This window comes from Rhinolophus ferrumequinum, chromosome 22 (assembly GCF_004115265.2).
Source record: "Rhinolophus ferrumequinum isolate MPI-CBG mRhiFer1 chromosome 22, mRhiFer1_v1.p, whole genome shotgun sequence".
NCBI lineage: Eukaryota > Metazoa > Chordata > Mammalia > Chiroptera > Rhinolophidae > Rhinolophus > Rhinolophus ferrumequinum.
This window is the reverse complement of record NC_046305.1, coordinates 43848771-43876735: the sequence shown is the minus strand read 5'-3', so window position 1 is coordinate 43876735 and position 27965 is coordinate 43848771. Positions and strand designations below refer to the sequence as shown.

Genomic DNA, 27965 nt, shown 5'->3' with positions numbered 1-27965 from the left:
TAAGACTAGGGTGAAGCAAATCAGGTGCCTGGGGCACAAAAATTAAGGAAGACTTCACTCTCGGACTGAGTTCAAGTTAACAGAGTTAAAGAGACAAATAATGTCTTAGCATTTATTATGAAAAGAGTTGTTACTTTGCAGTTCCATGAATCGTACTTTGAGAATTGCTGATATAAACAAAGATCCATATTTATTGTTTTTCTGCTTATAAACCTTTGATGACTTCTGATTGCCTCAGGATCATATCTAAACTCCTTTACATGGTATATAAGCTCCTTCATTAATTTTCCCCATTCTGTTGTCTCATTTACAGCTCTCCCTCTCACCCCTTGCCCTATACTCCAGTCTGTCTATGCTGTGTGGTTTTATGATACTTCCTCTGCTTAGAATATTTTTCATCTGGCAACCTTCTACTCATCTTTTACAGTGGTTCAGTGTCAGTTCAAATGTTACCTCCATTCTAAAGCCTTCCCTGTTTTAATCACTTCCTGTTTTTCTCTTGGAACAAAACAGATCTCTACCAAACCACTTAATCACACAGTTAGGTGGTGGTTTACATGACTAACTCTCATGCTACATTTAATTCATTTAAACAAGTTAGTTCCAAATGCTGTGTTAGGCTCCAGGAATATGTACAAAAATGAACAAAGTCATGTTTAAAAAGGAGAAACTGAAAACCAAACCCGTAATCACATTGTAATATAGTAAGTGCTATAATTGAATTATGAACCAAATGCTATGAAGAGCGAAATAAGGCAATGACTAGATTTAATTGTATGCTTCATGACAGTAGGGTGATCCGTGCCTTATTTATCTTCGTGCTATCAGTGGCTAGCACTGTACTTAGCATATAGCGACTATACAGTAAATGTTGGTGAAATTAAGATTTAAATGCATTTGATTAAACTGTCTCAATGACTCCTTTTTTCCCTTTGTTTTTTAGAATGCAAGGTATGGAGAAACCCTCTAAACCTTTTCAGAGGAGCAGAATATAGGAGGTATTACATTTGCTTTCAGTATAATTAAGGCATTGGTTTCAGAGTAAAAGTATTATGGAAGCATTTGTTTTTCTAAATATATCATAGCTCTTCTGGTTGGAGATATATAATAAGGTAAAAAGATTAGCCCAAAATTTGGTTGGCAGCATCTTGACTGTATTTACTTTTATAATCATGAAAAACATTGTTTCAAATCATATGTTTGTGTTGTGATACATAAGTATACATTTGGCCCCTGGTTTATGGCAGAAAGCCTTTTCAAAGAATTCATGAGTTTAAGAAAAAAATTACAAATGTCAGTGTATTCCTGTGCATATGTGCTCAATTTCAAAATTTATTTGAGAATTCACTAGAAAATATCAATCTGAAGGTGAAATATGAACTTCATTTGTGGAACAGTCCAGGCTATTGTATTTTTATATTGTATTTTGTATTACTGTTTCCTATCTGCACTACTGTGTCCATTTCTGTTCTGGTTTTTACTCTGAGAAAACATCTTTTGAAACTTATGACCAAAGATACTTTATTTTTATTTTGAGAAGGGCTGTGTTTTACCTAGAGTAGAACACATGTGTTTTACATGACTAACTCTCATGCTACATTTAATTCATTTAAACAAGTTAGTTCCAAATAACTGGGCATGTTATTTACTCCATTGAACAAGAAACGTCATTTATTTGCAGTGTCTGGGCATTGTGTAAAATGATGGGGATACAAAGTGATTAAACAATTATTCCTGTGCTTAAGGACTTGATAGTTGGGACAGTCAATCCCGGGAAGTGGAAACTAGGCTTTTAGGAGAGATGCCATTAGCCCCTATTGATGGATTCTGCAAGGAACAGGTCCTTGAACTTCTTACTGTGTTTCATTAAAGAGCTTTTAGTCTGGCTACTCCTTGTTATATTATACAGTATTTATTTCATGAAGATTTTAAAGAGAAATTTCTTATCTTAGTATCAGGATTACTTATGCTTGTTTTTGAATAATTAGTTTGTCTTAATGTAAAAGTCTAAGTTGCATTGATAATTATTGATAGCTATAATCAAAGCTTAAAGTCACACTGTCGTCAACCCTTAGCTAGTGTATAGAACTCTGGTATGCATTTCGTATATTAGTCTCATCCAGACTATTTTATGGCCCAATTCTTGTTTTTATTTTAGTGCGTCTTTTCTAAGTGACTTCTAGTTGAGGTTTTTGATATTGTACATTATGTTTTTTAACTGCTTTAAATCATTTTGGGAATAATGTGAATTATTAATAATTTTTTTTTGGTTTTAGAATGTGTAGCAAAACTGCTAAGTGAACAAGGATTTGCTTTTTTTTTCTTTATGATAATTTCTCACAAAATTGCTAAAACTTGAAATAGCAAGGCAACTCATACTATTAAGTAACTTAAAATCTTTAGTCAAATATATAAATAACACTTATAATGAGCCTATAAAGGGTTTTTATTCAGATTATAAAATATATATATAAAATTTCATCAGAGAAAATGAGGAAATAAAGAGATGTATGAAAAAGAAAGTAAAAATCACCTATTCCTATCACTGATAACTGCTATTAGTATTTCTTTACAGTCTCTATATGCATTTATAGAAACAAACTTGAACATCAAAATGTGTATATAGATTTATATTCTTCCTTTTTTCTAACACAAGGTGTGACTATCCCACAGAATTTCTTTAAAACATGAATTTCTTCAAAAACATGATTTTTAATGGTTATACTATATTCTGTTACATACAGGTACCATACCTTACCTACTGCTCACCTCTCTGGGTTACAGATTACATTTCACTGTTAACCTTTACACTAGAGGGATATCTTTATATATAAACATTTAGCCATATCTTTGATTATTTCCTTAGGGTGGATTTGTGACACTGGGTTTACTGAATCAAAGGGTGTGAATAGTTTTTTTTTCCTTCCCTTTAATCTTTTCCTTTATGGAAAATTTAAAAAATAAACAAAAATGGAGAGGATGGTATAATGGAATTTCATATACCCATCCCCTAACTAGGTGTGAATGTTTTTAAAATTCTTGATAGATATTTATTCTCTAATTGATTTCTGGAAACAGAACTTGTAAATGCCAGTTTACATTTATGCCAGCAGTTTGTGTGAGTCCATATCCCACCTCACCCTTGTATATATGTGCTAATTTCACAGACAAAAAGTAAAAATTGGTTATTTTAATTTGCTATTTGTTAATTATTAGTGAGATTGGACATTTAAAAATGTATTTATTGGCCAGTTTGCTAACTTGCTATTATTATTATGGGTCTCAGAAGGACATGAAAGTTTAAATTTCTAATTCAGTAAAATCTGAAAAAAATTTCTCTTTGCTTTTATGCTTTGAAAGCTCTTTACCATCTTGACACCTGTGTTCTCTTCTAGTTTCTTTGTAGTTTGACTTTTAATACTTAATTCTAACTCACCGAGAATTTATTGAAGTATATTTAGTAAGATACATATCTAAGCCTAATTGTTTTATTCCTTGAAATCCACTGTTTGTTGAATATTCTAGCCATTTCCCTTTTAGTTTTTGATGTTTTACTATCATACTTCAAGTAGTTTGTATAGGTTATCTCTTTGGTCTTAATGAATATAATAAGCTTTTAAAACAACCTGAAATAGAATTTGTAGCAGTATATTTTGAATTTTATGTAGTGTCTGTTATAGCAGAGATGCTTTCTCATGTTTAATTTACATGTTTTCTTGTGTTTTGGTAAAGATACACGTGGGTGACTGGTAAAGAGCCACTTACATACTATGACATGAATTTGTCAGCTCAGGACCATCAGACCTTTTTCACCTGTGACACGGACTTTTTACGTCCTTCAGACATAGGTATGTGTCATATCTGTTCATGAGGTAAACAGTGGTCATAGAAATTATTTTACAAGTTCTTTAGAATTATTTATTTTAATATACAGTTTATTTGGCTTGGAGTTGATAAGAAATCCAGATTAAATTGAAACTAATTATGATAGTAAACTAGGCTGTTACACTACCTTTCCTTCTTACAAAGAATTTGAAGTATTTTATTAAAGTATTAAATTCCTTCTTTTATTACTTAAAAGTCTTCCAGCTCAGAAATAATACAGCAACCGCTTATGCAGAGAACAGTGTACCTAGTTTGGTCTGGGAAATTAACACCTGCAATTATACATAAAAGAGTAGGACAAAGTGTAAACATTGGAGCATGGTATGTAGAGAAAAATGGGATATATTTTATTCCAGTCATAAGTTAGAGATGCATGTAAAGTGGTGGAAGATCATAATAATGTTTGTTTAATTTTGAGTTCTTCTCTATAGAAAGAGTATTGAAACTCTTAAATATATGGCTTAAACACAGACATCTTTATCACAATCTTCTGCTTTGCCCTCTCCCTCCTTATCTGTCCTTCTGTTTTTATCCTTCTTACTTTTTATCCTTTAAGATTCAAATTAAAAGTCACATTCTCTAGGAAGCATTCTCTTGGATCTCCTGTCAGAGTTAAACACCTTCTTCTCTGCAGTTCTACAGTACTTAGACCAAACCTCAGTGAAACAATTTTAGTTAATTTATTCAACCACAAACATTTATCATGTTACTTTAATGTTGATCCTCCCTAAAAGGATATGAAACTTTGGAAAGCAGGTATTACGTTCTCATTCATATTTGAATTGCTGTTATCTAGCACATTGCCTGGCATACTATAAATATTAATACTTATTCTCTGATGAAAGTATGAATGAATGAGTGGTGTTGGTGTCACAGACGTCTTAAGCAATGTCACTAATTAAACTAACACTGTAAAGCACTTATTATTCACCAAGCACTGTTCTAAGCGCTTTATATAAATGTACTAATTTCCCCAATCACTTTATGAGGTGGGTGCTCTTATCAACCTCATTTTAAAAATAAAGAAACAGAGACAAAGGGGAATCAAGTTACATGCCTAAGTCATCTAGCTCTTAAATCATAAAGCTGGGTTTCAAACTCAAGTCTGGCTCTTAACTGCCACATTGACACTATTACTTCCACATTGATAGGCAGAAGGAAGTCACCACATTATGAGGGTCTGAAGAATAGTCAGTTTTCCAGCGTTGAAGTGAGTTCTTTGTGATATCTACCTGCTAGATTCAATATATAAAGGGTGGATGGTAGCAGGAAACCCAAGGATGTTTGGTATGATTACATTAAATGGTTTAATTGCAAATAGGAAAAGGAATTGCTTTAAGTTTATATGCTTACTGTTCATATAAATGGCAAAAGTGTAGGTGTTGGGGAAATAACAGCAGTGGGAATTCAGTATTGTGTGTTAACTGTAAGGACTGACATGACTCTGGCTGGAAACTAAGGATTGATCTCCTTCTCTCAGGCAGAATTGCAGGTAGTAAGTACCAGGGTTTTCAGACAGCAGCCATGGCTACCCACTAAAGCTGTGGTCTTAAAACATTTTAGTTCACATACTTCCTGAAAGAATTTTTAAAAACTATGTATCCCTTCACACATTTTTAAGTTGACATCATGAGGCTAAATAATTGCAAAGAATGTGATTTTTGACATATTATAGAAATTTAAAAATAAAACTGAAATACCCTATAATTAAATATATCTCAAGGAGTCTAATGACTTGATACCTATCATTATCCATTGAAAAATACATCGACAAATACTCTTTAATGGTAAGTACTCTTTAAATTTTATATAAGTCCTTTTTCTTCTTGAATTAATACCATTCCATACCCCCATATGATTTTAATACAGTTATTTTATGCTTGAGCATCTTCTTTCACATGTATATGCTTTTCCACAATAAAAATTTTTGTATTAGTTTAAAATTTTGTAATTTCCTTTGACCATAAGGTTCTAAATGATATCATGTACTTTATATTTTTGTCAAATCCTTGAGGCTATATGTTTGTCTCTTTCAACTTTGGAAAATGTCCTCCATATAACCTAATTGGCTGGGTGAGTTCTCATTGTCAATCCTTTCAACTAAATCAGACTGGCTTTCTGACAGTCTGACTTCCTTTTTCAATTCAAGTAAATATGTTAACATGCATCCCCATGACAGCCATCTCTCTTCTGAATTCAGATTATAAAATAGAAAGATAAGTTTTGGAGCTTTGCCTAGAGCTTATCACTTGGCCGAAATAAGATTTCACTGCCTTTATTATTACTTACTAATGCCCCCTTTGCCTTACTGTGAAGGGTTCTTCTCTTAGGAGCAGTGCATTCTTGAATGGTAAAGTAAGAGGGATGCTGTTAAATGGAACTGATAAAAATTATCACTCCCTACGCACTCTACAATATATGTGAATCCAGAGCATCCAAGGGCCAGAATACGCTAATTTTAATGCTGAGCTTCATTGTTAAAAGAAATAAGTGAAAGGTAGGAATCCCTATTATAGGTTCCTTGATTAAAAATGGCTGCCTCCAAACCTGAACTTTGTTTTTTTTTTGAGGGCACAGCTCACAGTGGCCCATGCAGGGATTGAACCAGCAACCTTGGTGTTATTAGCACCACGCCCTAACCAGCTGAACTAACCGGCCACCCCTGAACTTTGTTGTGTTTTTCTTTAAGTTTTATTTTTTTATATTAGTATCAGGTGTACAAAACAACATAATGATTAGAGATTTATACCCCTCACAAAGTGATACGCCCCCAAGTCTATAGCTATTAAAATACCATTGACTATATTCCTTATGCTGTACTTTATATCCCGTGACATATATATGTATATATATATATATATATACACATATACATAAATAATATTTGTAATTATAGGTGACATCCAACATTATTCTACATCAGCTTCCAAACCTGAACTTTGAATTGTCCCTTTGGCACCTGGAGATTTTTACACTCCAGGACAATGTACCTTGGAAAGATTCAGGATGGGTGAGAAGTAAGCCTTCCTTTTGTAAAGTAGGAGAAGGGAATATATCTTCAGGGGAGCAGGGGAGCAAACAGATGTTAGGTAGGAATGGAAAATCAGCATGATGCAGAGGAACGTTCTTTAGGTAGATCAGTTATAGGAAAAAGTCATATAAAGTTGAGGCTTTAGAAATTGATTCTCTTAAAACCATGCATCCCATCTGGTCCTTGCAAAGTTTCATGTATTTCTAGAGGTACACATAATTCCAGCTAAGGGCTGAACTCACGACAGACTTTATCTGTGAATGATAATCTGGAAATGGACTGTTGGTTCCGTATTGATCTTTTCAGACACTCACATAAAGGTATCCGTAGTTTTATATTCAAGAAAGACAAATGTGTTTATACGTGTAGTGCAACAAATTTCTCTTGACTCTTGTCATCAGTAATTACTAAATTAGTAGATTTTGTTCTCATCCTATTGATTTGTTTAAGACAAAGAACAAACATATCCTCAGGGCCAGCCAGCGGTGTTATTTGGATAATTTGTTTTCATAGCATTTTTTTTCCCCAAAATTTAAACAATCAAGAAATTTAATATTAAAATCCAGATTTACATTCTTTGGAAGTTGGAAAATATGGCAAAACTGGACCTGCATTTCCACTTGGCACTAATCAATTAGACCTGAGCTATGTTTCTCTCCTTTAGATAATGCATGTGTTTTTAGTTCATTCATTCATTTATATTTTCTGCCTGGTCTTTGTAGGCACTTACATTTGTGACTATGATCTTGGGATAAATGCTAGTCTCTTTTCTGCTTGTTAGCATATGAGAATATTACATAACTTGAAAAATAAATAAATTTGATTGAATTGCTAACTGCTTATGTTATTTTTTAAGCATATCAAGAGCTCTTAAAGCAGACAGTTGAATACGAACTCAGCATTTTGCTTTAAATTATTCCTAAACTTTGTTTTAGAAGGAAATACATATTTTTCTTCCTCTAATTAATTTCCCCTTTGGCTTGGAACTGCATTGGTTGTGAGTAATAGTCTTAAAAGGCTGGATGGAACAGTTGAAAACAAAAGGATAATAGAAAAAATGCTTAAAGGTGGATTCGATGACCTTACTAGAAATAAACGAAATGCAAATGCAAATGACATAGTTTTCATGTACTAGCAGATTGATATTATTCAGTGTTGGTAAGGAAATAGGGAACAGTCACTCTCCTATACTGCCTGAAATAATGTAACTTAAAGCAATTTTATTGAGAGGAGTTTGGGAGTATATATTCAAAATCTTTTAACCAATTGTTCCACTTCTTGGTTAGGTATACAAAGATAGATATTGAAAGGTAGTTACCACAATATTTTTATTTAGCAAAAGATTAGGTATAACTTAATTGTCCATCAAAAGAGAATTGGTTGAATAAATTATGATATATACTTAATAATAGTAGAATACCAAATCATTTAAAATGTTGATAAAGATTCAGTGTTACAATTTGGCTTGTGAATATCATGTAACTTATGGAAGAGTCCATAGTCAAAAACGGCAAGTCTAGTATTATACTTAATTTTATGTTATATGTTAATGTTTTAGCAAAACGCTATTCTTCACCTGGTTATTATCAGATGGGTGCTGACGAGCATCATATTGTCAAGTTCAGGAAGCATTAGCTGTCAGCTAGCAGGTGACATGTTTGATATCAGAAATGTATTTTTGTTATACAAGTATAGTGTATTGTCTCATTTTCTAAGCCAAGACTAATATTTTGTTTCCAAAAGAAAACTCAAACATTTTCCACATTATTCTTTCAGGACAGTTGTAGGTTTTGTTCCAAAAGCAACATTTAGAGATTCTCTATTTTTCTTATCAAACTTGAAATAGGCCAGATAGTTTCATGAATCTGCTTTGTTTATTTGTTTGTTTAGTTTTTAAGAAATTTTACTGAATGTGAAATTTTCACCTGGTACTGTAAATGACAGCAAAACTAATATTGTTATTCCAGAGAGATTCTAATTCAGACTTTTGTTGAATCTTGGTAGAGACTGACATTTTCCATAAACATACTATATTCTAAATTAATCACCACTTTTTATACAAAATACAAATTTAAACATTCTTCCTGGATTGAATCATTGATTAGACAAAGGCTTTAAGTGTTTTATATATTTTTAGCTGTTCCAAAGAACCTTTTAAAAATGATAAAGGAACTAGACTATGTCATATTGATTATAATCTGATGTCACTCAAGCTCAATTTTAATATCATTTAGGTATTTAAATGTTTATGTATAATAATGATATAATTAACTTGATTAAATACCTTATATGTTGTTATTTATATAAACCAGAAAAACAATATATTTATTTTTTTATATGTGAAGCTTCCAAATTGAATGTAAATTTCTCTTACAGTTAATGTGAGCTAGCACCCCAATTTCTTGTTTCTGATGTTTAAGAACATATTATTTCTTTGTTTATTCTCCTAGCTCATTCTTCATACGTTTTGCATAAGATTATTTATGTTTACCATCTCATCTACTTTCTGAAATATTTTTCCTACAGTTATGCAGAAGGCATGGAGGGAAAGAAATCCTCCAGCTCGAATCAAAGCAGCCTACCAAGCTTTAGAATTAAACAATGAGTAAGTTTACAATATATGGAAAATAAGTTTGTTTTGAAGGAAACCCAGGCAGATGATTTTATGTTTCCTTTTGTCTGTTCCTAAGACACTTGGAGTTATTAGCTTTCTCTTTTTGCATACTAGCGACATTTACAGTGTTCACTGACATCTGTATTTTGCTTCTGAAATTGTAAACTTATCTATACTTTTGAGAAATTATGCTAGAGATACGTTTTTAAATGGAAAGTGCTAATCTATTGGTGATAATAACTGGTAGTTAGAGAGTACTAAAATATTTATGCCGCCTGTTTTAATTTTGTTTTTCATTTAAATCATTCATTTAAAGCATTCATTCAGCCCTGAGAACCTTAGTTGTTAATGGGATTGGAGGCACGAGAAGGAGATTGAAAATGAGTAAAATGTGGTTCTAACTTCATTTTTTTTCATGTTAACAGCATTTATTTTTTATAGCTCTTTACATTAATTTTGTATTTTGAAAAGACAAAATGTAGAATCATAACTTAATATTTAAATAGGATAGATCAATAAGTATTAATTTAATACTAAATAAATGCCAAGAATAAAAATATGGCCCAGGTGAGATTTATCAAGGCATGCTTTCTTAATAGTGTGAACTTAGTTAGCATTGCTCCCCGTTTCCCTCCTACCTCCACCCCCCCCGATATATTATCCTTATTATGAAGACCTTCCCAAGATGGAACAAAAATGACAGTGTAGGGAATTCCAAAAGTAGTAAATCAACTTTATTGAAACTCTGGAAACTAATCAAAAGTTTATAGCAACCTAGAGAATGCCTAATCAATTAAAAAAGCAGCTGAATTCCTGTACGAGAACTTTCTGATGTTTTAACTTACACTGCGTCATTCCGCCACTCCCTAGCAGCCTTGAAGACAACAGTCTGCGTCCTTTGTATCGGTTCCTGCTACCAGAAGAAGTAGAATGGACCTTATTCTCAAAGAATTGCGGTTGTTTCTTTCAACCTATCTTGTGGCTCCCTGAAGGGCCAGCTCAAGGGACTTCCCATTATTTAGGTTAATTCAGCTCTCCCAACACTGATACAACTACACTGGGGGGCATTTGTTAAAACATTTAAAGGCCAGTGCATTGGCCCCTGCTGCCTGAGGCAAGGGATAAAAGTTGGGGCAAACAATAGATAAACCAGAAAACTTAGGGGGAAAGGCTGGGGAATGAGATACTTTGGGAAATAAAGGTTTTGAAGAGCTTCCACATATTCCTGGAAATCTTAAAGGCCCCATACATGACCAGGGTCGGGTATATGCTCAGAAATGACTTACAAAGTCCCTAAGCTCTCCTGTCCGTCTAACTTTCAAGTTCTACACAAACAGAAAGTGAAGGCTAAGACAGAGTTGTAAACTACCTGTGTATGTTGGGTGTGCCCCAGCATACACATACAATCCATCTGCAAAGACTTGCTTTTTATTTTGTTTTTGGTTCCAGGTGTTTAAGGCAATCTCTATCAAATCACTGGCTGACCACTAAGCTAAAGAAGCAGAGACTTCACTGGTCACACATGACAAAGAATGCAAACTTTGCAAAATTAGTTCAGAAAAGTAATTTAAAAAATAAACAACTACAATAAGCAGCAGCAACAAACCCTAGGGAGGAGAAGATGTCTGGGTTTCTAGAGTTCCTATATTATAATGTTCAAAATGTCCAGTTTTCAAGAAAAACATTACAAGACGTATAAAGAAATAAATATCTGCCCCATACATAGAAAAGAAAGGAAATGAATAGAAACTGTCCTTGAGAAAGCCCAAACTTTGTTCTTTATACCAACTATTACAAATATGCTCAAAGAGGTAAAGGAAGCCATGTACAAAGAACTAAAGGAAACCAAGAGAATGATGTGTCACCATTACAGAACATCAGTAAAGAAGTAGAAATAATTAAAAGGAACTAAGTAGAAATTTTAGAATTGAAAAGTATAACTGAAATAAAAAATTTCCCATAGGGGTTCAGCAGCAGATTTAAGCAGGCAGAAGAAAGAATCAGCAAACTGAATTTAGGTCAATTGAGATTACCTAGCCTGAGTTGCAGAAAAGAATAAAGGAATGAAGAAAAATGAACAGAGTCTAGGATACCCATGGAACACTGTTAGGCATACCAACCTATGCATGATGGAGTCCCAGAGAGGAGAGAGAAGGGGGCCAAAAGAATATTTGAAGAAATGATGGCTGAAAAAAATCCCCCTAATGATGAAAGACATGGATCTATATATCCAAGAAGCTCAATGAACCCCAAGTATGATATACTCAAAGACATCTACAATTAGAAATTATAAGCAAAACAGAAGGAGAGATTCCTGACAGCAGCAAGAGAGAAGCTTTTCATCACAAATGCGATCCTCAAAAAGATTAACAGCTGATTTCTCATTAGAAACTCTAGAAGCCAGAAGGCAGTCGTATGACAGTCAAAGTTCTGAAAGGTGTTAACTAAGGATTCTATAATCCAGCAAGCCTATCCTTCAAAAATGAAGGAGCATTTAAGAAATTTCCATATAAATAAAAACTGACAGAGTTAATTGTTCGTAGACCTGTCCTATAAGAAATGCTAAAAGGAGTCCTTCAAGCTGAAATAAAAGGATACTAGACAATTTGGACTCCACACAAAGCAATAAAGAACACCAGTAAAGGTAATTATATAGGTAAATATAAAAGTATATATTAATGTGGTTTTGGTCTGCAGTTCTTTTTTTCTATATAATTGAAAAGACAACTATGTATAACAATAATTATAAGTCTATGTTGATGGACATATAACTTATAAAGATGTAATTTGTGACTATAACAGCATAAGGGACAGCTATATCGGAGCAATATAGGAGCAAAGTTTTGTATACTATTGAGACTAAGTGGTATTAATTCAGAGCAGATTGTTAACTATCAATCACTAAGAAATATCTAAAGAATATATAGTAAAAAAAATAGGAAGGGAATCAAAATGGTATACTAGAAAATATCTAACACAAAGAGTAATAATGCTACAAATTAGGCCAAAAAAGATAGGACATATAGAAAACAAAAAGGGAATGTCCTTATCACTAATTACTTAAATGTAAATATACCAAAACTTTTGAGATATAGCAAAAGCAGTGTTCAGAGGAAAATTTGTAGCTGTAAACATCTACATTAATGATGAAGAAAGACCTTAAGTCAATAATTTATACCTTAAGGTAATAGAAAATGAAGAGCCAACTAAACTCCAAGCAGAAGGAAGTAATAAAGATTAGAGTGAGATAGAACATGGAATAGAAAGGCAATGCAGAGAATCACTTGAAGCCGGTGGTTGGTTTTTTAAAAATATTAACAAAATTAACAAATTTTTAACTAGACTGACCAATTAAAAAAGAGAAAAGACTCAGAATACTAAAATCAAGAATGAAATTGGGGACATTATTACTGACCTTACAGAAATTAAAAAGATTTTAAGAGAATGCTAAGATGAAACAGATAAATTCCTAGAAATGTACAAACTACCAATACTGACTCAAGAAGGAATAGAAAATCTGAACAGACTTAGAACAAATGAAGAGATTGAATCAGTAATTTAAAAACTTCCAAAGAAAGAAAGCCCAGAACTAGATTATTTCAATAGTAGTGAATTCTACCAACCATTTAAGGAAGAATTAACACAGTCCTCAAACTCTTCAAAGAAATAAAGGAGGAAGAAACTCATCCTAACTTATTCTATGAGGCCAGTATTACCCTCATAGCAAAACTAGGCAAAGATATCACAAGAAACAAAAACTATAGACTAATATTTGTTACGAATATAGATGCAAAAATCCTCAACAAAATGCTAGCACACTAAATCCAGCTGCATATTAAAAGGATTATATACCATAGCCCAGTGGGATTTATCTCAGGAAAGCAAGGGTGGTTTAAAAAATATCAATAAATGTATGTCACCACATTAATAGAACAAAGGACAGGAACCATATGGTCATCTCTATTGACGTAGAAAAAGTATTTGACAAAATCCAACAACATTTTATGTTAAAAAAAAAAAAAACCTCTAAGGAATGGAAGGAAACTCTTGAATTGATAAAAGACATCTGTGAAAAACCCATAGCTAACTGCATTCTTAATGATGAAAGACTGAAAGCTTTCCCTCTAAGATCAACTATAACGCAAGGTTGTCTGCTCTTGCCACTTCTTTTTAACATTGTACTGCAGGTGCTAGCCAGTGCAATTCAGCCAGAAGAAGGGGGGAAATGGCTTCCAAGTTGGAAAAGAGGAAGTAAAACTATTCAGAGATGACATTATCTTACATGCAGAAAATCTTAAAGAAGCCACACACATATGAATTGTTAGAGCTAATAATGAGTTCAACAAAGTTGCAGGAGACAAGATCAAACATATAAAAATCAGTTATATTTCTATATACTAGCAATGAACTCCCTGAGTTAAGAAAACAATTCCATTTACAATTGCATCAAAAATATTAAAGTATTTAAATTTAACCAAGGTGGTGCAAGACTTGTACAGTGAAAACTACAAAGTATTGTTGAAAGAAGTTAAATGCAAAGACATCCGTGTTCATGGATTGGAAGACTTAATATAGTTATGATCGCAGTACTTCTCAAGTTGATCTGCAAATTCAGAGCAATCCTTATTGAAATTTCAGTTTCCATTTTTGCAGAAAGGACAAGCTGATCCTAAAATTCAAATGGAATTGCAATAGACCTCAAATAGCCAAAACAGTCTTGAAAAAGGAACAAAGAGGATTAACTTCCTGATTTCAAAATTTACTATGAAGCTACAGTAATTAAATCGTAAGGATAGACATCTAGATTAATCTAATCGAATCGAGAGTCCAGAAGACCATACATGTATGGTCAATTGATTTTTGACAAGGGTGCCAAGATCATTCAATGGGGGAAAGAATAGTCTTTTCAACAAATGATTCTGAGTAACTAGATAACCACATACAAAAGCATGAAGGGAGACCATTACCTCACATCATACACAATAATTAATTTAAAACTAAAGGCCTAAATGTAAGAGCTAAAACTAGAAAGCTCTTAGAAGAAAACATAAGGGCAAGTTTTGTGATTGTGGCTTTGGTAGTGGTTTCTTAGATATGGCACCAAAAGCACAAGCAACAAAAGAAAAATTAGATAAATGACTTCATCAAAATTAAAAGCTTTTGTGCATCAAAGGATATTATCAAGAAAGTGAAAAGGCAACCCATGGAATGAGAGAAAATATTTGCAAGCCATATATTTGATAAGGGTCTAGTATCCAGAATATATCAAGAAGTCTTACAACTTAATAATAGAGAAACAATCCAGTTAAAAATGGGTGAAGACTTGAATAGACATTTCTTCAAAGAAGATATGCAAATGACGAATAAGCGTATTAAATGATGCTCAATATCATTCATAATTAGAGAAATGAAAATGAAAACCACAATGAGATACCCCTTCATAAGACGGGTTCAACAAAAACAAAAAGCAACCTGCCAGAAAATAACAAGTGTTTGTAAAAATGTGGAGAAATTGAAACTCTCACAGATTGAAAGTGGGAATGTAAAAGGGTACAGCCACTGTGGAAAATAGTTTGGCATAAAAAGAAATGAAGTACTACTACATGCTATATAAATGAACCTTGTAAATATATTAAAAGTCCCTGAATTATGTACTTTAAAATGGTTAATTATGTGATATGAATTTTACCTCAAAAAACCCCCACAGACATTCCCAATAGTAGGATTCATTGGGTATTCATAAAATTAATTTCTTACATTAACATCTCCATTTTAAATACTTTTGAACAAACACAAGGAAGCTTTAAGGGAAAATGGCCTCTGTTTACTATATGGCTATACTGTAATTTAAAATTATGTTTATATTTTGATTCTACTACATCAATTTATGCCCATGTAGATCTTTTAAGTGTTTTTATTTTGTTATTTAAAAGCATTTGAATTGGATTTTAGAATAGCTGTTAGGCAGCTGAGTGTTTAAAGCAACAGTATATCTAATGCTTCAGAGAAATCTAATGCCTGGCCTCGTATTTTTTGCAATAATTTCTCTCCCATTGCTTAAAACACTGTTCAATAGAAACATAATGTAAACCATATATGTAACTTTAAATTTTCTGGTAACCACATTTAAAAAGTGAAAAATAGGTGAAATTAATTTGAATATATTTTATGTAGCTATATTCAAAATAGTAACATTATAATCAATATTTTTAAAACTACTAATGAAGTATTTTACATTCTTCTAAGTCTTAAAAATTCAGTATACATTTTACACTGACCAGTGTGCATTTGACACATCTCAATTTAGACTAGACACATTTCAAATGTTCAATAACTATTTGTGGCCAATAACTACTGGACAATCCAGGCTTAGAGAATCAGAACTAGGATATTATCTCAAGAAGAGATGTACTAGTTATTTCTGGGAATAGAAAGAACACTTTTTGTTTCTCGTGTTTTGCTCCCAAACAGGTTAGTTTATCTTATTAGCCAGTTTTTGACTTGAAAGATACAAAAAGAAATCTCTGTGCTTTAGTGGGGTGAAGAAAAGGAAACTTGGAGTGAGCATGCGTGTGACAAGTGAGAGGAAGAGTGTGGGAGGAAAGGCTAGCATTCTGGCCACCGGAAGTTTTGTGGCAGAACTATTGTAAATCCAAGAGAGGATGGGGCGGCACCCAGAGGGGCTATTCAGGGTTGGGGAAAAGATCTGGTCCTGGAATAGTTTCTGAGTCTTGTTAAAGGTGCCTGGTTGGCCGGGACTTTCTTCTCAATTACCACCCTCTCCTATGCCTCCTGTCCATCCCTTAGCTGGATTGTACACAGTATATAGCGACTAAGAGCAGGTACAGAGGGACATACCCAAGAGAAAGTACTTTACAATTTTCCTTAAGATTGACTTGCTTGCTTTCTTTATAGCTGTGCCACTGCGTATGTTCTACTGGCGGAGGAAGAAGCCACGACTATTGTAGATGCTGAAAGGTTATTTAAACAGGCACTCAAGGCAGGAGAAACAATTTATAGGCGGTCACAGCAGTGCCAGCACCAGAGTCCTCAGCATGAAGCTCAACTGAGTAAGCAAATCTGAACTAATTCGTACCTGTCTTTGAGTTCCTGCAGTTGGTTCTTTTATGTTTAAAACACAAAACAAAAATAATAAAAAACATAATACTTAGATATTAGCTACTTTTCATAAGACCTACAAGCCAGCAAGATAGAAATATGTTATCAGTTAGATGATGCTTGTGGATGGGAACAGATCTGCTCTAGCTATTGAGAAATGTGCTGCTCTGAGACGCCACAGTAATTTATTTCATGTGAGAATTGGGCTGGTCGTTGGAGGAACAACACAAAAGATTCAGGAGAGTCTTCTAGTAACGATAAGCAGCTATTACCCTTATCCTCACCCTTACCCCAAGCAATAGTAGAGGGACATCGTTTGGCTTGCTCTTCAGACTGTGTGTATCTCCCTCCATCTAGTGCCAGGGAGCAACCCCTGTAGCCCCAAAACCAGCCTTATACTTGGCACTGATTCTTTGTTTGGTTGATTTCTCTCTGTGATGTGTTTAAGATCACATGGGCCCTAGCAGCTGAGGTCCTTTCTTTCCACTCTTATGGATACTGTTCCAATTATGATTGAGACACTTTTACCAAAAATGTTAGAATCTGTAGTGCTGCTGCTTCCTGTTATTTTTTTGTGGCCAGAGGGTTTTAGTTTCCTGATTTTGGCAGATAGTAGACAATAAATTGAAATATGTTTATGTAACGCATTATCTGCTAGCAGTTAAGTTCTAAATCTTTTGTTTGTGGAAATTAAAATTTGGGTAATGTTTTCTCTCTAAACTAAATATTGATGTATACAGTATGTTTCATTAATGAATGTTGTTATAGCACACAACTGTGGGAATATATAAGTTTGCAGTCTGGAACTAATGAAACTACCTCTTTAAAAAGTTATGCCATTTGTCCTTGTATAATCTCAAATATAGTTATGAGATAGTTACAGAAATATTTGTTCGTCCTTTCTAGAAGTAGTTATATAGTTTACCAGTTACTAGCTATTGAGCAAAAGTGTGCACCTAGGCATGGAAACTTTGTTTTGAACATCTTTTGTTTGTCAGTTAAAACAATAGAGAATATGAAAATAATAAATTGTTTATGCAGAAACTTAATAGGTTCCTGTTATTTCTTCCTGTTAACTTACGTGTTTCTTTTATGTTAATATTAAAATACATATGTTAAATATACACAGATTATATATATACTCTACTAAGATTGTTAGAGGCAAATGTATTTATATATATGTTAATATTTTAATATAAAAATCTTCAAACATATACACAGAGAGAGAGCAGTACAATGAACCCTTTTAATGTCTATCACCCAAATTCAACAATCATTCTTCCATTCTGACACAGTTTAATTCAATTAAACCTTCCAGAATAAGCAAATAAAATTAATAGATAATATGTTAATGAAATAACAAGCCATAGTACAAAAATGATAGTTGTGTCTTTTTTTTTTTAAATAGGGAGGGATACCAATGTACTGGTATATATTAAAAGAAGATTGGCAATGTGTGCAAGAAAATTAGGAAGAATAAGAGAAGCTGTAAAAATAATGAGAGATGTAAGTAAATTTGATGACTGGACCTTTATGTTTTTCAAAAATTTGATAATGTGGTTTAAGTTGCAGATTATTTTAATGCAAAATCACTGTTTTTTAATTGGTAGTTTTTATAAAAAGATATTTAATATACATATATTTCTTAAGGGGTGAGTCTCCACAGTTTTAAGAAACAAAAGAATTTCTACTGTAATGAATCGGATTCAGCTCTATGGAGTTTCTTTGTTATAATTTTAACCTTTTTTTCCTTTTTATATACAGTTGATGAAAGAATTTCCTCCTCTTACCATGCTGAACATCCATGAAAATCTCCTAGAATCCCTTCTAGAATTACAGGCCTATGCCGATGTTCAGGCAGTCCTAGCAAAATATGATGGTGAGTGACATTTGTCTTAGTGGATAGCATGGTTAATATGGTTTTTTTTCCAATTATGTTGTCATAAATTTGAACCTATTCTAGTATTCTTGATTTTCTTTCCATTCTTACCAGTCAGTATTTAGAATCCATGGGTACAAGTTGCTATTAAGTGTCTTCTTTATCAGGACTTTTGGTAGCAAAAGCCTGCAAAGAGGAACTTTTCTTCTGTCAGGATTGATTTGTTTGTTCATTGAGCACCTAATATGAGTGAGGCACTTGGCATTCAAAACGACATGGACATAGCTCTCGTAGGATTTACAGTTTAGTGGAACATACAGACAAATGAATAGTAGTTATATTGAAACATAGTGTGTTTAATAATTGGAAGGTGAGACAATTGGAAAAGTGTGGGGTACTTAGGATGGTACCTCATTTGTTTTGGAGCATCAGGGAAGCTAACAGAAGTTGTTTAATAGTATGTGTAAGAGTAATTCAGAATACCATTTTTTTACTTTTTAGTTACAAATTGTAATTTATCTCATTTGATCCTTATAATAATCTTGTGAGGTGGTAAGGCAAGTATTTTTACTATCTCCAGTTAGAAAACAAGGAAACTGGAGTCGAAGGGGGTTAGGTAATTGAGTGAGGTCTCCCAGCCTTTAAGTGACAGGACTAGCTTAAATCCAGGTATTCCGTTTCTTTGTTTACTCATCTTCCAAAAGTAAGAGGTCAATATATTGGCTGTTTTTATTATTGTACTATAATAGTACTAATTTACCACAAATGGAGTTGGGAGAATTTTTAAGAAGCATAGCCTTTCTCCTCATTCTGAGTGAGGCATCAGCTTTTAAGCCCAAGCTGAAAACATCCTAGCTAGTATAATGTTTCTGATTTTATCTTTCATCCTAACAGAACATACATATAAGTCACTTATTCACACTTTTTCAGTTGTAAGTTCCTACCCATTAGCTTGGGGATCCTTATGGCTTGGAAGGTTTGAAATGTGTTACACTTGGAAAGAGAAGTTTATTTCTTTTAAACATCTGGGATTCTTAAGACGTGCTTCAGAATAGTGTAGGCTCATGGAGAATTTTTGAGAAATCCTTTCCATATGTAACTTATCAGATGCATGGCCTGCTTGTGATACTTACAATGAACAAGCATAGAGACTGAATATAAAACATCAGATAGGACCTGATTCATTAAAAATAAAATAAAACCAACAACTTGGATATACTTCTGTGTTTTCAGTTTTTATGAGTCCCTAGTTTTTACTATTCTAGAACTCTGAAGAAGTTAAAAGCAAATTTACTTCTTTAGAAAGTTTTCTGTTTGCTGGTATAACTCTGGAATCTAAAACTTCAAGGGAATTCTGTGGTCTCACTTTCCAGAAAACATTATTTTGAACATTCCTTTTTTTTAAATCTATTTTTTAATTATAGTTGTCATACAACATGATATTACTGTCAGGTGTATTGATTAGACATTTATATACCTTACAAAGTGATCACACCACGTTTTGCCTAGTACCCATCTAGCCCCATACATAGTTGTTACAGTTATTGACTATATTGACTATATTCCCTATGCTGTACTTTACATCTCTGTGACTAATTTTGTAACTGCCATTTTGTACTTCTTAGTACCCTTCACTTTTTCACCCACACCCCTTCGCATCTGACAACCATCAGTTTGTTCTCTGTATCTGTGAGTTTCTTTTTTTGGGTGGGGTTTGTTTGTTCGTTCATTTATTTTGTTTTTTAGATTTCACATGTAAGTGAAATCATATGGTGGTTGTCTTTCTCTGACTTATTTCACTTAGCATAATGCCCTCTAGGTCCATCCAGATCGTCGCAAATAGCAAGATTTTATTCTTTTTTATGGCTGAGTAGATTTAATTGTATATCTGTAGCACATCCTCCTTATCCATTCATCTACTAATGGACTCCTAGATTGCTTCCGTATCTTGGCTATTGTAAATAATGCTGCAATGAACATAAAGATGCATATATTTTTTCAAATTAGTGTTTTTGCTTTGTTCAGATAAATACCCAGAACTGGAATTGCTGGGTCATATGGTAGGTCTACTTTTAATATTTTGAGGAATCTTCATACTGTTTTCCATAGAGGCTGCACCAGTTCACAATCCCACCAACAGTGCACAAGGGTTCCTTTTTCTCCACGGCTTCTTTTGTTATTTTTTTTGATAATAGCCATTCTGACAGGAGTGAGAGGATATCTTATTGTGGTTTTGATTTTCATTTCACTGATTATTAGTGATGTTGAGCATCTTTTCAAGTGTTTGTTGGCCACCTCTGTGTCTTTGGAGAGATATCTATTCAGGTCCTCTGCCCATTTTTTAATCGCAGTGTTTGTTTTTTTGGTGTTAAATTGTATGAGCTTTTTATATATTTTGGATATTAACCCCTTATTGGATGTATCATTGGCAAATATCTTCTCCCATTCAGTAGGTTGCCTTTTTGTTTTGTTGATGGTTTCCTTTGTGATGCAAAAGCTTTTTAGTTTGATGTAGTCCTGTTTGTTTACTTTTGCTTTTAGTGTCTTTGCCCTAGGAGACAGGTTCAAAAAAATAATGCCAAAGAGCGCATTGCCTATATTTTCTTCTAGGAGTTTTATGGATTTAGGTTTTACATTTAAGTCTTTAATCCATTTTAAATTTATTTTTGTGTATGGTATAGGAATGAGGTCTAGTTTCATTTTATTGCATGTATCTGTCCAGCGTTCTCAGCACCATTTATTGAGAGACTGTCTTTACCCCATTGTATATTCTTGCCTCCTTTGTCATAGATTAATTGACCATATATACGTGGGTTTATTTCTGGACTCCATTCTGTTCCATTAATCTACGTGTCTGTTTTTGTGCCCGTACTATACTGTTTTAATTAGTATAGCTTTGTAGTATAGTTTGAAATCAGGTAGTAGCATGGTACCTCCAACTTTGTTCTTCTTTCTCAAGATTGCTTTGAATATTCAGCATCTTTTGTGGTTCCATATACATTTTAGGATTATTTGTTTTAGTTCTGTGAAAAATGCCATTGGTATTTTGATAGGGATTGCATCGAATCTGTAGATTGCTTTGGATAGTGTGGACATTTTTAACACTGTTAATTCTTCCTATCCATGAGCACAGTATATCCTTTCATGTGTTTGTATCTTCTTTGATTTCTTTAATCAGTGTCTCATAGTTTTCCTAGTACAGGTCTTTTACCTCCTGGTTAAATTTATTCCTAGGTATTTTATTCTTTTTGATAAAATTGTAAATAGGTTTTTCCCCTTAATTTCTCTTTCTGATAGTTTGTTATTAGTGTATAAAAACAAAACAGATTTTTGAATGTTAGTTTCGTATCCTGAAACTTTACTGAATTCATTTATCTAATAGTTTTTTCATAGAATCTTTAGGGTTCTCACTATATAGTATCATGTCATCTGCAAATAGTGACAGTTTTACTTCATTTCCAATTTGGATGTCTTTTACTTATTTTTGTGTCTAATGGTTATGGCCAGGACTTCCAATACTATATTGAATAAAAGTGGTGAGAGTAGGCATTCTTGTCTTGTCCTGATCTTAGAGAAAAATATTCCAGCTTTTCACCATTGTGTATGATGTTAGCTGTGGTTTGTCACATATGGTCTGTATTATATTGAAGTATGTTCCCTCTATATCCATTTTGCTGAGAATTTTTATCAAAAATGGATGTTGGATTTTTTCAAATGCTTTTTCTGCATCAATTGATGTGATCAAACGATTTAAATTTTTTGTTTATGTGGTGTATCACATTGATTTTCTCTTTGGGGCATTCTGTAAGAAAAGATTTATATAATTAATTTATGTAATTATAGTTCCCAATTTTTTGTTTTATAAAATAATTGTCATTTAAGAAAATGTAGAAAATACTAAAACATAGGAAGAAAAAATTAAAACCGTCCAGGGTTGTATTACCTGGATTTAAATATTTTTATTGTGTTTTTTTTTAATTTTTATTGAGAACTATTAACCCCTTAATATTTCCAGGACCCATCAGCCCCAAGTCAAGTTGTTGTTTTCAATCTAGTTGTGGAGGGTGCAGTTCACTGGCCCATGTGGGAATCAGACCGGCAACCTGGGTGTTATGAGCACTGAACACTAACCAACTGAGCCAACCGGCCACCCTTTTTATTGTTTTTTGAATCTTAGTTTTTCTCTCTGAATATGTAGAGTTTTTACATAGTAGTTCTAACTACACTATGCCTTTTTCCTTGAATAGTATTATTGGAAGCAAATTATTATACATATTTGTTGAGTACTTTTTACCATTGTGCTGAGGGCTTTCACAGACATAATTTAATTTAATCTCTGTCAGAAAAGTACCATTTTTCTATTCTGAGAAGAGAAAACTGAGGTTAAAGAAGTTGCTACCAGTTCAAATATGCATAGCTAGTAAGTAGTAGAATCAAAATTCAAATTCAGGTCTTCCAACTACATGTCCTCGTGTTTCTACTACTATAATGTATCTGTTGAATTTGTACTATGAATTATTCTTTAGATGTTTTTTGTAATTCTTACCTAAATTGAAAATTATTATTGCAGATATAAGCCTCCCAAAGTCAGCAGCAATCTGTTATACAGCAGCACTATTGAAGACGAGGACTGTTTCAGATAAGTAAGTAGTTATGAGAAATAAAATAATTTGGAAAGGCTGCCGACCTCAATATTATATTTTCCATCCACTCAAACAATGCTCCTTTTCCTTCCTACTTCCTTTTGAATAACCCTTGATATTATGGGGCTTTGAGGTTTCTTGCTGTGTGTAGTGGAAGAGCAAGGTTGTTAGAGCTAAGTAAACTTAGGTTCAAATTCAGGTCCACCACACACCAGCTGTGGAACTCTGGACAAATCAGTCAGTTTGAGTCTCTTCTTCATCTGTAAAATGAGAATAATACTGTATGGTGGTTGTGTGAGGATTATGTGTATTAAATGCCTAAAGCAATGCTGGAAAGAAAGTATATACAGTACATTGCAGCTGTGATGATAATGATAAGGTGTGTGAGGGAAATCGGTTTCATGTTATCTGTTCTGAGATTATAATCCTGAGTTATTGTGTATTCCCAGTATTTTGGGCTGCCCTTAACGAATGTCTCTTTGTTCCACAGGTAAGATACTCAGAAATCAACCAAATGGCGACCATTTTCTTTCACTTTAGATTACTATGCCTTGATAGGAATTAGACTGGACTATTCAGTCTGTTTCCTCTCAATGAAAATTTGATAAGAATGTCCTTCTAGTTTATGAGATTTGCTGGATGTCCCTGTGTAGCCTTCCCTGTTTTATCATCTTTCCCAATGTGTGCCTTCAGTGGACTTTTCCTGAAGGCTTTCTTTACCTAAATTTGAAGACGTCTTTGGCCATCACCAGAAACCTCTGATCAGGAGGCTAGATTATTATCTAAATCCAAATATATTTTTTTATATTTATTTCTTCATTTTGTGATTTTCTTACAGATTCTCTCCAGAAACAGCCTCCAGAAGAGGGTTAAGCACAGCAGAGATTAATGCTGTGGAAGCAATTCACAGAGCTGTGGAATTTAATCCTCATGTTCCAAAAGTGAGACACTTTATGATAAAAATACTGTTGCTATTTAAGTTTATCAAATTGATGACCGTGTATAGACCAAACTTTGGGTCTACATAATTTGAGTCAAAATTGTTGTAGTCCTCTATATTTTCATGTTTGTTATTCGCCTTAAAGGAGATGTTAAAAGGCATTTAGAAAGGTAGCTAGGACCAGTAGTTCATTATAGGCTTTGTAATTGCTGTCAAATAAAATTTGAAATGTGTTCACTTAGCTGTTCCTTCTGGTATACTTACAAAGAAGAAATAAAATGGCTTGGTCTTAATAAAAGATCATTCATATTTCAGATCATTAAATTAAATTTCCTGTTACTGTGAAAGCTTTTTACATCTAGACAGATGCCTGGGTTTTGAACTTGGGCCGGGTAGACAAAGACTGAAGATAAATAGATTAAAATAATCTATGATAGGAAACAGATGTGGAAGTTCCCAGAAAAACTGCTGAGTTGATGTTTATTTAGTTCCAGATGGAACTGTACCCATCTTGTTTGTCTTTATATTGTGCACCTTGCAGACATACAGATTATTGGTTAATCTCTGTGTGTTGTCACCCAAGATTAAAGTTTGGGTTTTGAAAACAATGCTCCACGTGAAGGTGTAGAATATTCAAGAATAAATGCCTTTACTACAAAATGTAATTGTAACTGTTGATTCCAGTATAATGTGTATTAATGGAATTTAGAAGCTAGTAAACATTAAAGAGATTAATCTCTAAAAGATAATCTCCAAGAAATGGGAATTGTAAATCTGTTAGAGTAAGTAAAGATAGAGTCAAGAAAATTACTGAGATCTAAGAAGGAGAGTAAACAAATATTTATACCATTCCCTTATTAAGTGACACTGATCCCATAAATTTAAATAAAAATTTTATTATGAACTATACTACATATACAGCAAAGCATAAAAACCAGAAATGTGCATCTTACTGATTTATTATAATGCAAATGAGTAGAAACTACCACTTAGGTCAAGAAACAACATTGCCAGCCCCCAAAAGCCCACCTTACTGCTCTTACCCAATTACCACTTCTTTCCTCTTGCCTAAAGGTAATCATTATTCTGACATTATGTTCACTTCCTTCTTATATTTTTGGTCTATACTTTTTCTTTGTGGGTGGTTTTATATAAAAGTGGTCTCTATTTTTGACCCCCTCTGGAATAATTTGTGTAAAATTAAAATTTTTTCTTCCTTGAACGACTAGTAGAATTTGCTGATAAAGCCATCTGATTCTGGAGTTTTCCTTGTGAGAAGGATTTTTGTTACAAATTTTTTCTTTAGTTTAATAGTTTAATTACAAATTCAATTTCTTTAACCATTCCATAACTATTCAAATTTCTTATTTATTCTTGTGTTGGCTTTGTTAAGTTGTATTTTTCTCGGAATTTATCTCATCAAAACTTTCAAATCTATTGGCATAAAAATTTCATAAAATCCTTTTATTACCTTGTCAATATTTGCGGGATCAGTTATAACATCCACTTTTTAATTGCTAATACTAGCTACCTTCTTTCCCCCTTTGATCAGATTCCTCAGGTATCTATCAATTTTATTAGTTGCAAAGAACCAAGCTCTGGCTTTGTTGATCCTCTCTGTTTGTTTTCTGGTTCATTCATTTCTGCGGTTTATGGCCTTCCGTCAACTTTCTTTGGCCCTATTTTGTTATTTTTTAATTTTCTGTATCTTCTTACTTAACTCATTAATTAATTTTCAGCCTTTCTCTTTGTAATGTATCTAAGTCTATAAACCTCTCTCTAAGCACAATTTTAACCGTAACTATAGCAATATTTTTATATAATTCAGTTCAAAATATTTTCTCATTTCCATTATGTTTCCTCTTTGATTCAGAGGTATATTTATTCTATTTAGAGGTATATTTATTAATTTCCAGACATGACGATTACTTTTTATCAGCGACTTCTAGCATAATTGCATTGTGGTTAGAGAACATATTCTGTGTGTAATTTCACTCCTTTGAAACATTTTTCAATTCTTGAGTTTCTATTTATTTTTCACATCTCCTGTGTTATTTATAGTTTCTAATTCTCTGCCAAAATTTTAAATATAGTCTTTTCTCTTTTAAAATAATTTAAAGTAGTTATTTTAAAGACCTTCCCTGGTAATCCTAAAATCTGAACTTTTGTGTATCTGCTTCTATTGTCCGTTTTCTTCTGCTGCGTCATGTTCATATTGTCTTGTTTTTTCTTATGCTACATTTCCTTTGACTATGTGCCAGGTATTTTATTTGAAAAATTGTAGAAATAGCTCGAAACCTCAAATAATAATACCTTCTTTCAGAGAGGTTTTTCTTTGCTCTTGGAGGCCTAGAAAGACCACTAGCAGGATGGGGTCACCTCAGTGTTTCAGGGATTGATGTTCTTTGGTCTGTCCAGATGCCTTGAAACTGGGCTGTAGTCCATGGAAGTTCTGGTTTGTTTCTGGTCACCTTTATTCCTAGGAGGCAATTCCATTTCAGAGTCCCAATCCAATCCTGAGGGGTGTGCGTGGGCTCTCACTCTTGACAGGCCTTGAACTCTGACTTTTGTTACCCTAGCCTATGAAATTGGCAGAAAGGCTGAATAGCCTCTTAGCCATCTTGTCTATAATTGGCAATTATCGCTATAGTAAAAGAAGCCCCAAATGTGGCTTACATCTCTGATTTCTGCCTCCTTTGGACTGTGGCCTGGTAATTCCCTACCCTTTGTTAATTCTCTGATGTATTTAACGAGATTTTAAAAATATTTTGTTCTTTCTAGTTGTCTGGGAGGGCTGATCTGAATTACACGGTCTTCCATTGTTGGAAGCAAAGGTCTGAAAATATGTTTATATGAAATGCTCTGCTCTGTCATGCTTCCTAGTGGTTAACAGAATGGATTCTGAAACTAGACTGCCTAGGTTTGGGTTTCCTAGCTGTACGGCTTCACTGTTTCCTAGATGTATGACCTTGGACAAGTTACTTCTCTAGACTTGTGTAAAATGGGGATAATATTCTTCACCTCTTAGAGTTGTTATTAAGATTAAATGAGTCCGTCTCTCTTTTTTTTTTTTTAATAGGACTTTATTGGGGAACAGTGTGTACTTCCAGGACTTTTTTCCAAGTCAAGTTGTTGTCCTTTCAGTCTTAGTTGTGGAGGGTACAGCTCAGCTCCAGGTCCAGTTGCCATTGCTAGTTGTAGGGGGCGCAGCCCACCATTCCTTGAGGGACTCGAGGAATTGAACTGGCAACCTTGTGGTTGAGAGCCCGCGCTCCAACCAACTGAGCCACCAGGGAGCTCAGCGGCAGCTCAGTTCAAGGTGCCCTGTTCAATCTTAGTTGCAGGGGGCAGAGCCCACCATCCCTTGTGGGACTCGAGGAATTGAACTGGCATCCTTGTGGTTGAGAGCCCACTGGCCTATGTGGGAATCGAACTGCGGCAGCCTTTGGAGTTAGGAGCACGGAGCTCCAACCGCCTGAGCCACTGGGCCAGCCCCGAGTCCATCTCTTTAAAGTGCTTAGAAGAGTGCCGGACACATAGTAAGCATTACAGAAGAGATTGTTATTATCAAGGATGGGTTGGGAATCTGTTCCTTGTGTGAGATGAACAGCAGTTATTTATCAGAACTATTCAAATTAAATATGCCACCAAGGTATCTGAAATTTTTTTAAAATTCCCACTCAAAGTACCAAAATATGGACTATCCATTTCCTAAAGTTGTCGATTTCTTTTCTGCCTCAGAAACTCATGCAAAAATGTATTCTCAGCAGTAACAATTCTGATCATGTGAGTTGTGCATTGATTTTCAAAACTACTGCTGGAAGTTCATGGATACAGGAAGGATAGTGGAAATC

General features: G+C 33.7%; 1 protein-coding gene across 11 annotated transcripts in view; it reads left to right on the top strand.

Moving 5' to 3' along the window:
* The window catches only part of ST7L (suppression of tumorigenicity 7 like), a 148837-nt gene that overhangs the window by 11098 nt on the left and 109774 nt on the right, over positions 1 to 27965 (top strand). For all 11 annotated transcript variants that reach the window (XR_004421537.1, XR_004421539.1, XR_004421538.1 and 8 more), the window contains 8 exons: positions 944 to 998; positions 3733 to 3848; positions 9443 to 9521; positions 16446 to 16600; positions 18058 to 18155; positions 18414 to 18528; positions 23099 to 23171; positions 24010 to 24112. Coding sequence is in view for 8 of the 11 variants with exons in the window: in XM_033092520.1 (XP_032948411.1) it covers positions 944 to 998; positions 3733 to 3848; positions 9443 to 9521; positions 16446 to 16600; positions 18058 to 18155; positions 18414 to 18528; positions 23099 to 23171; positions 24010 to 24112 (794 nt within the window). In the remaining 3 variants the exon portion in view is untranslated. The remainder of the gene's footprint in view (positions 1 to 943; positions 999 to 3732; positions 3849 to 9442; positions 9522 to 16445; positions 16601 to 18057; positions 18156 to 18413; positions 18529 to 23098; positions 23172 to 24009; positions 24113 to 27965) is intronic.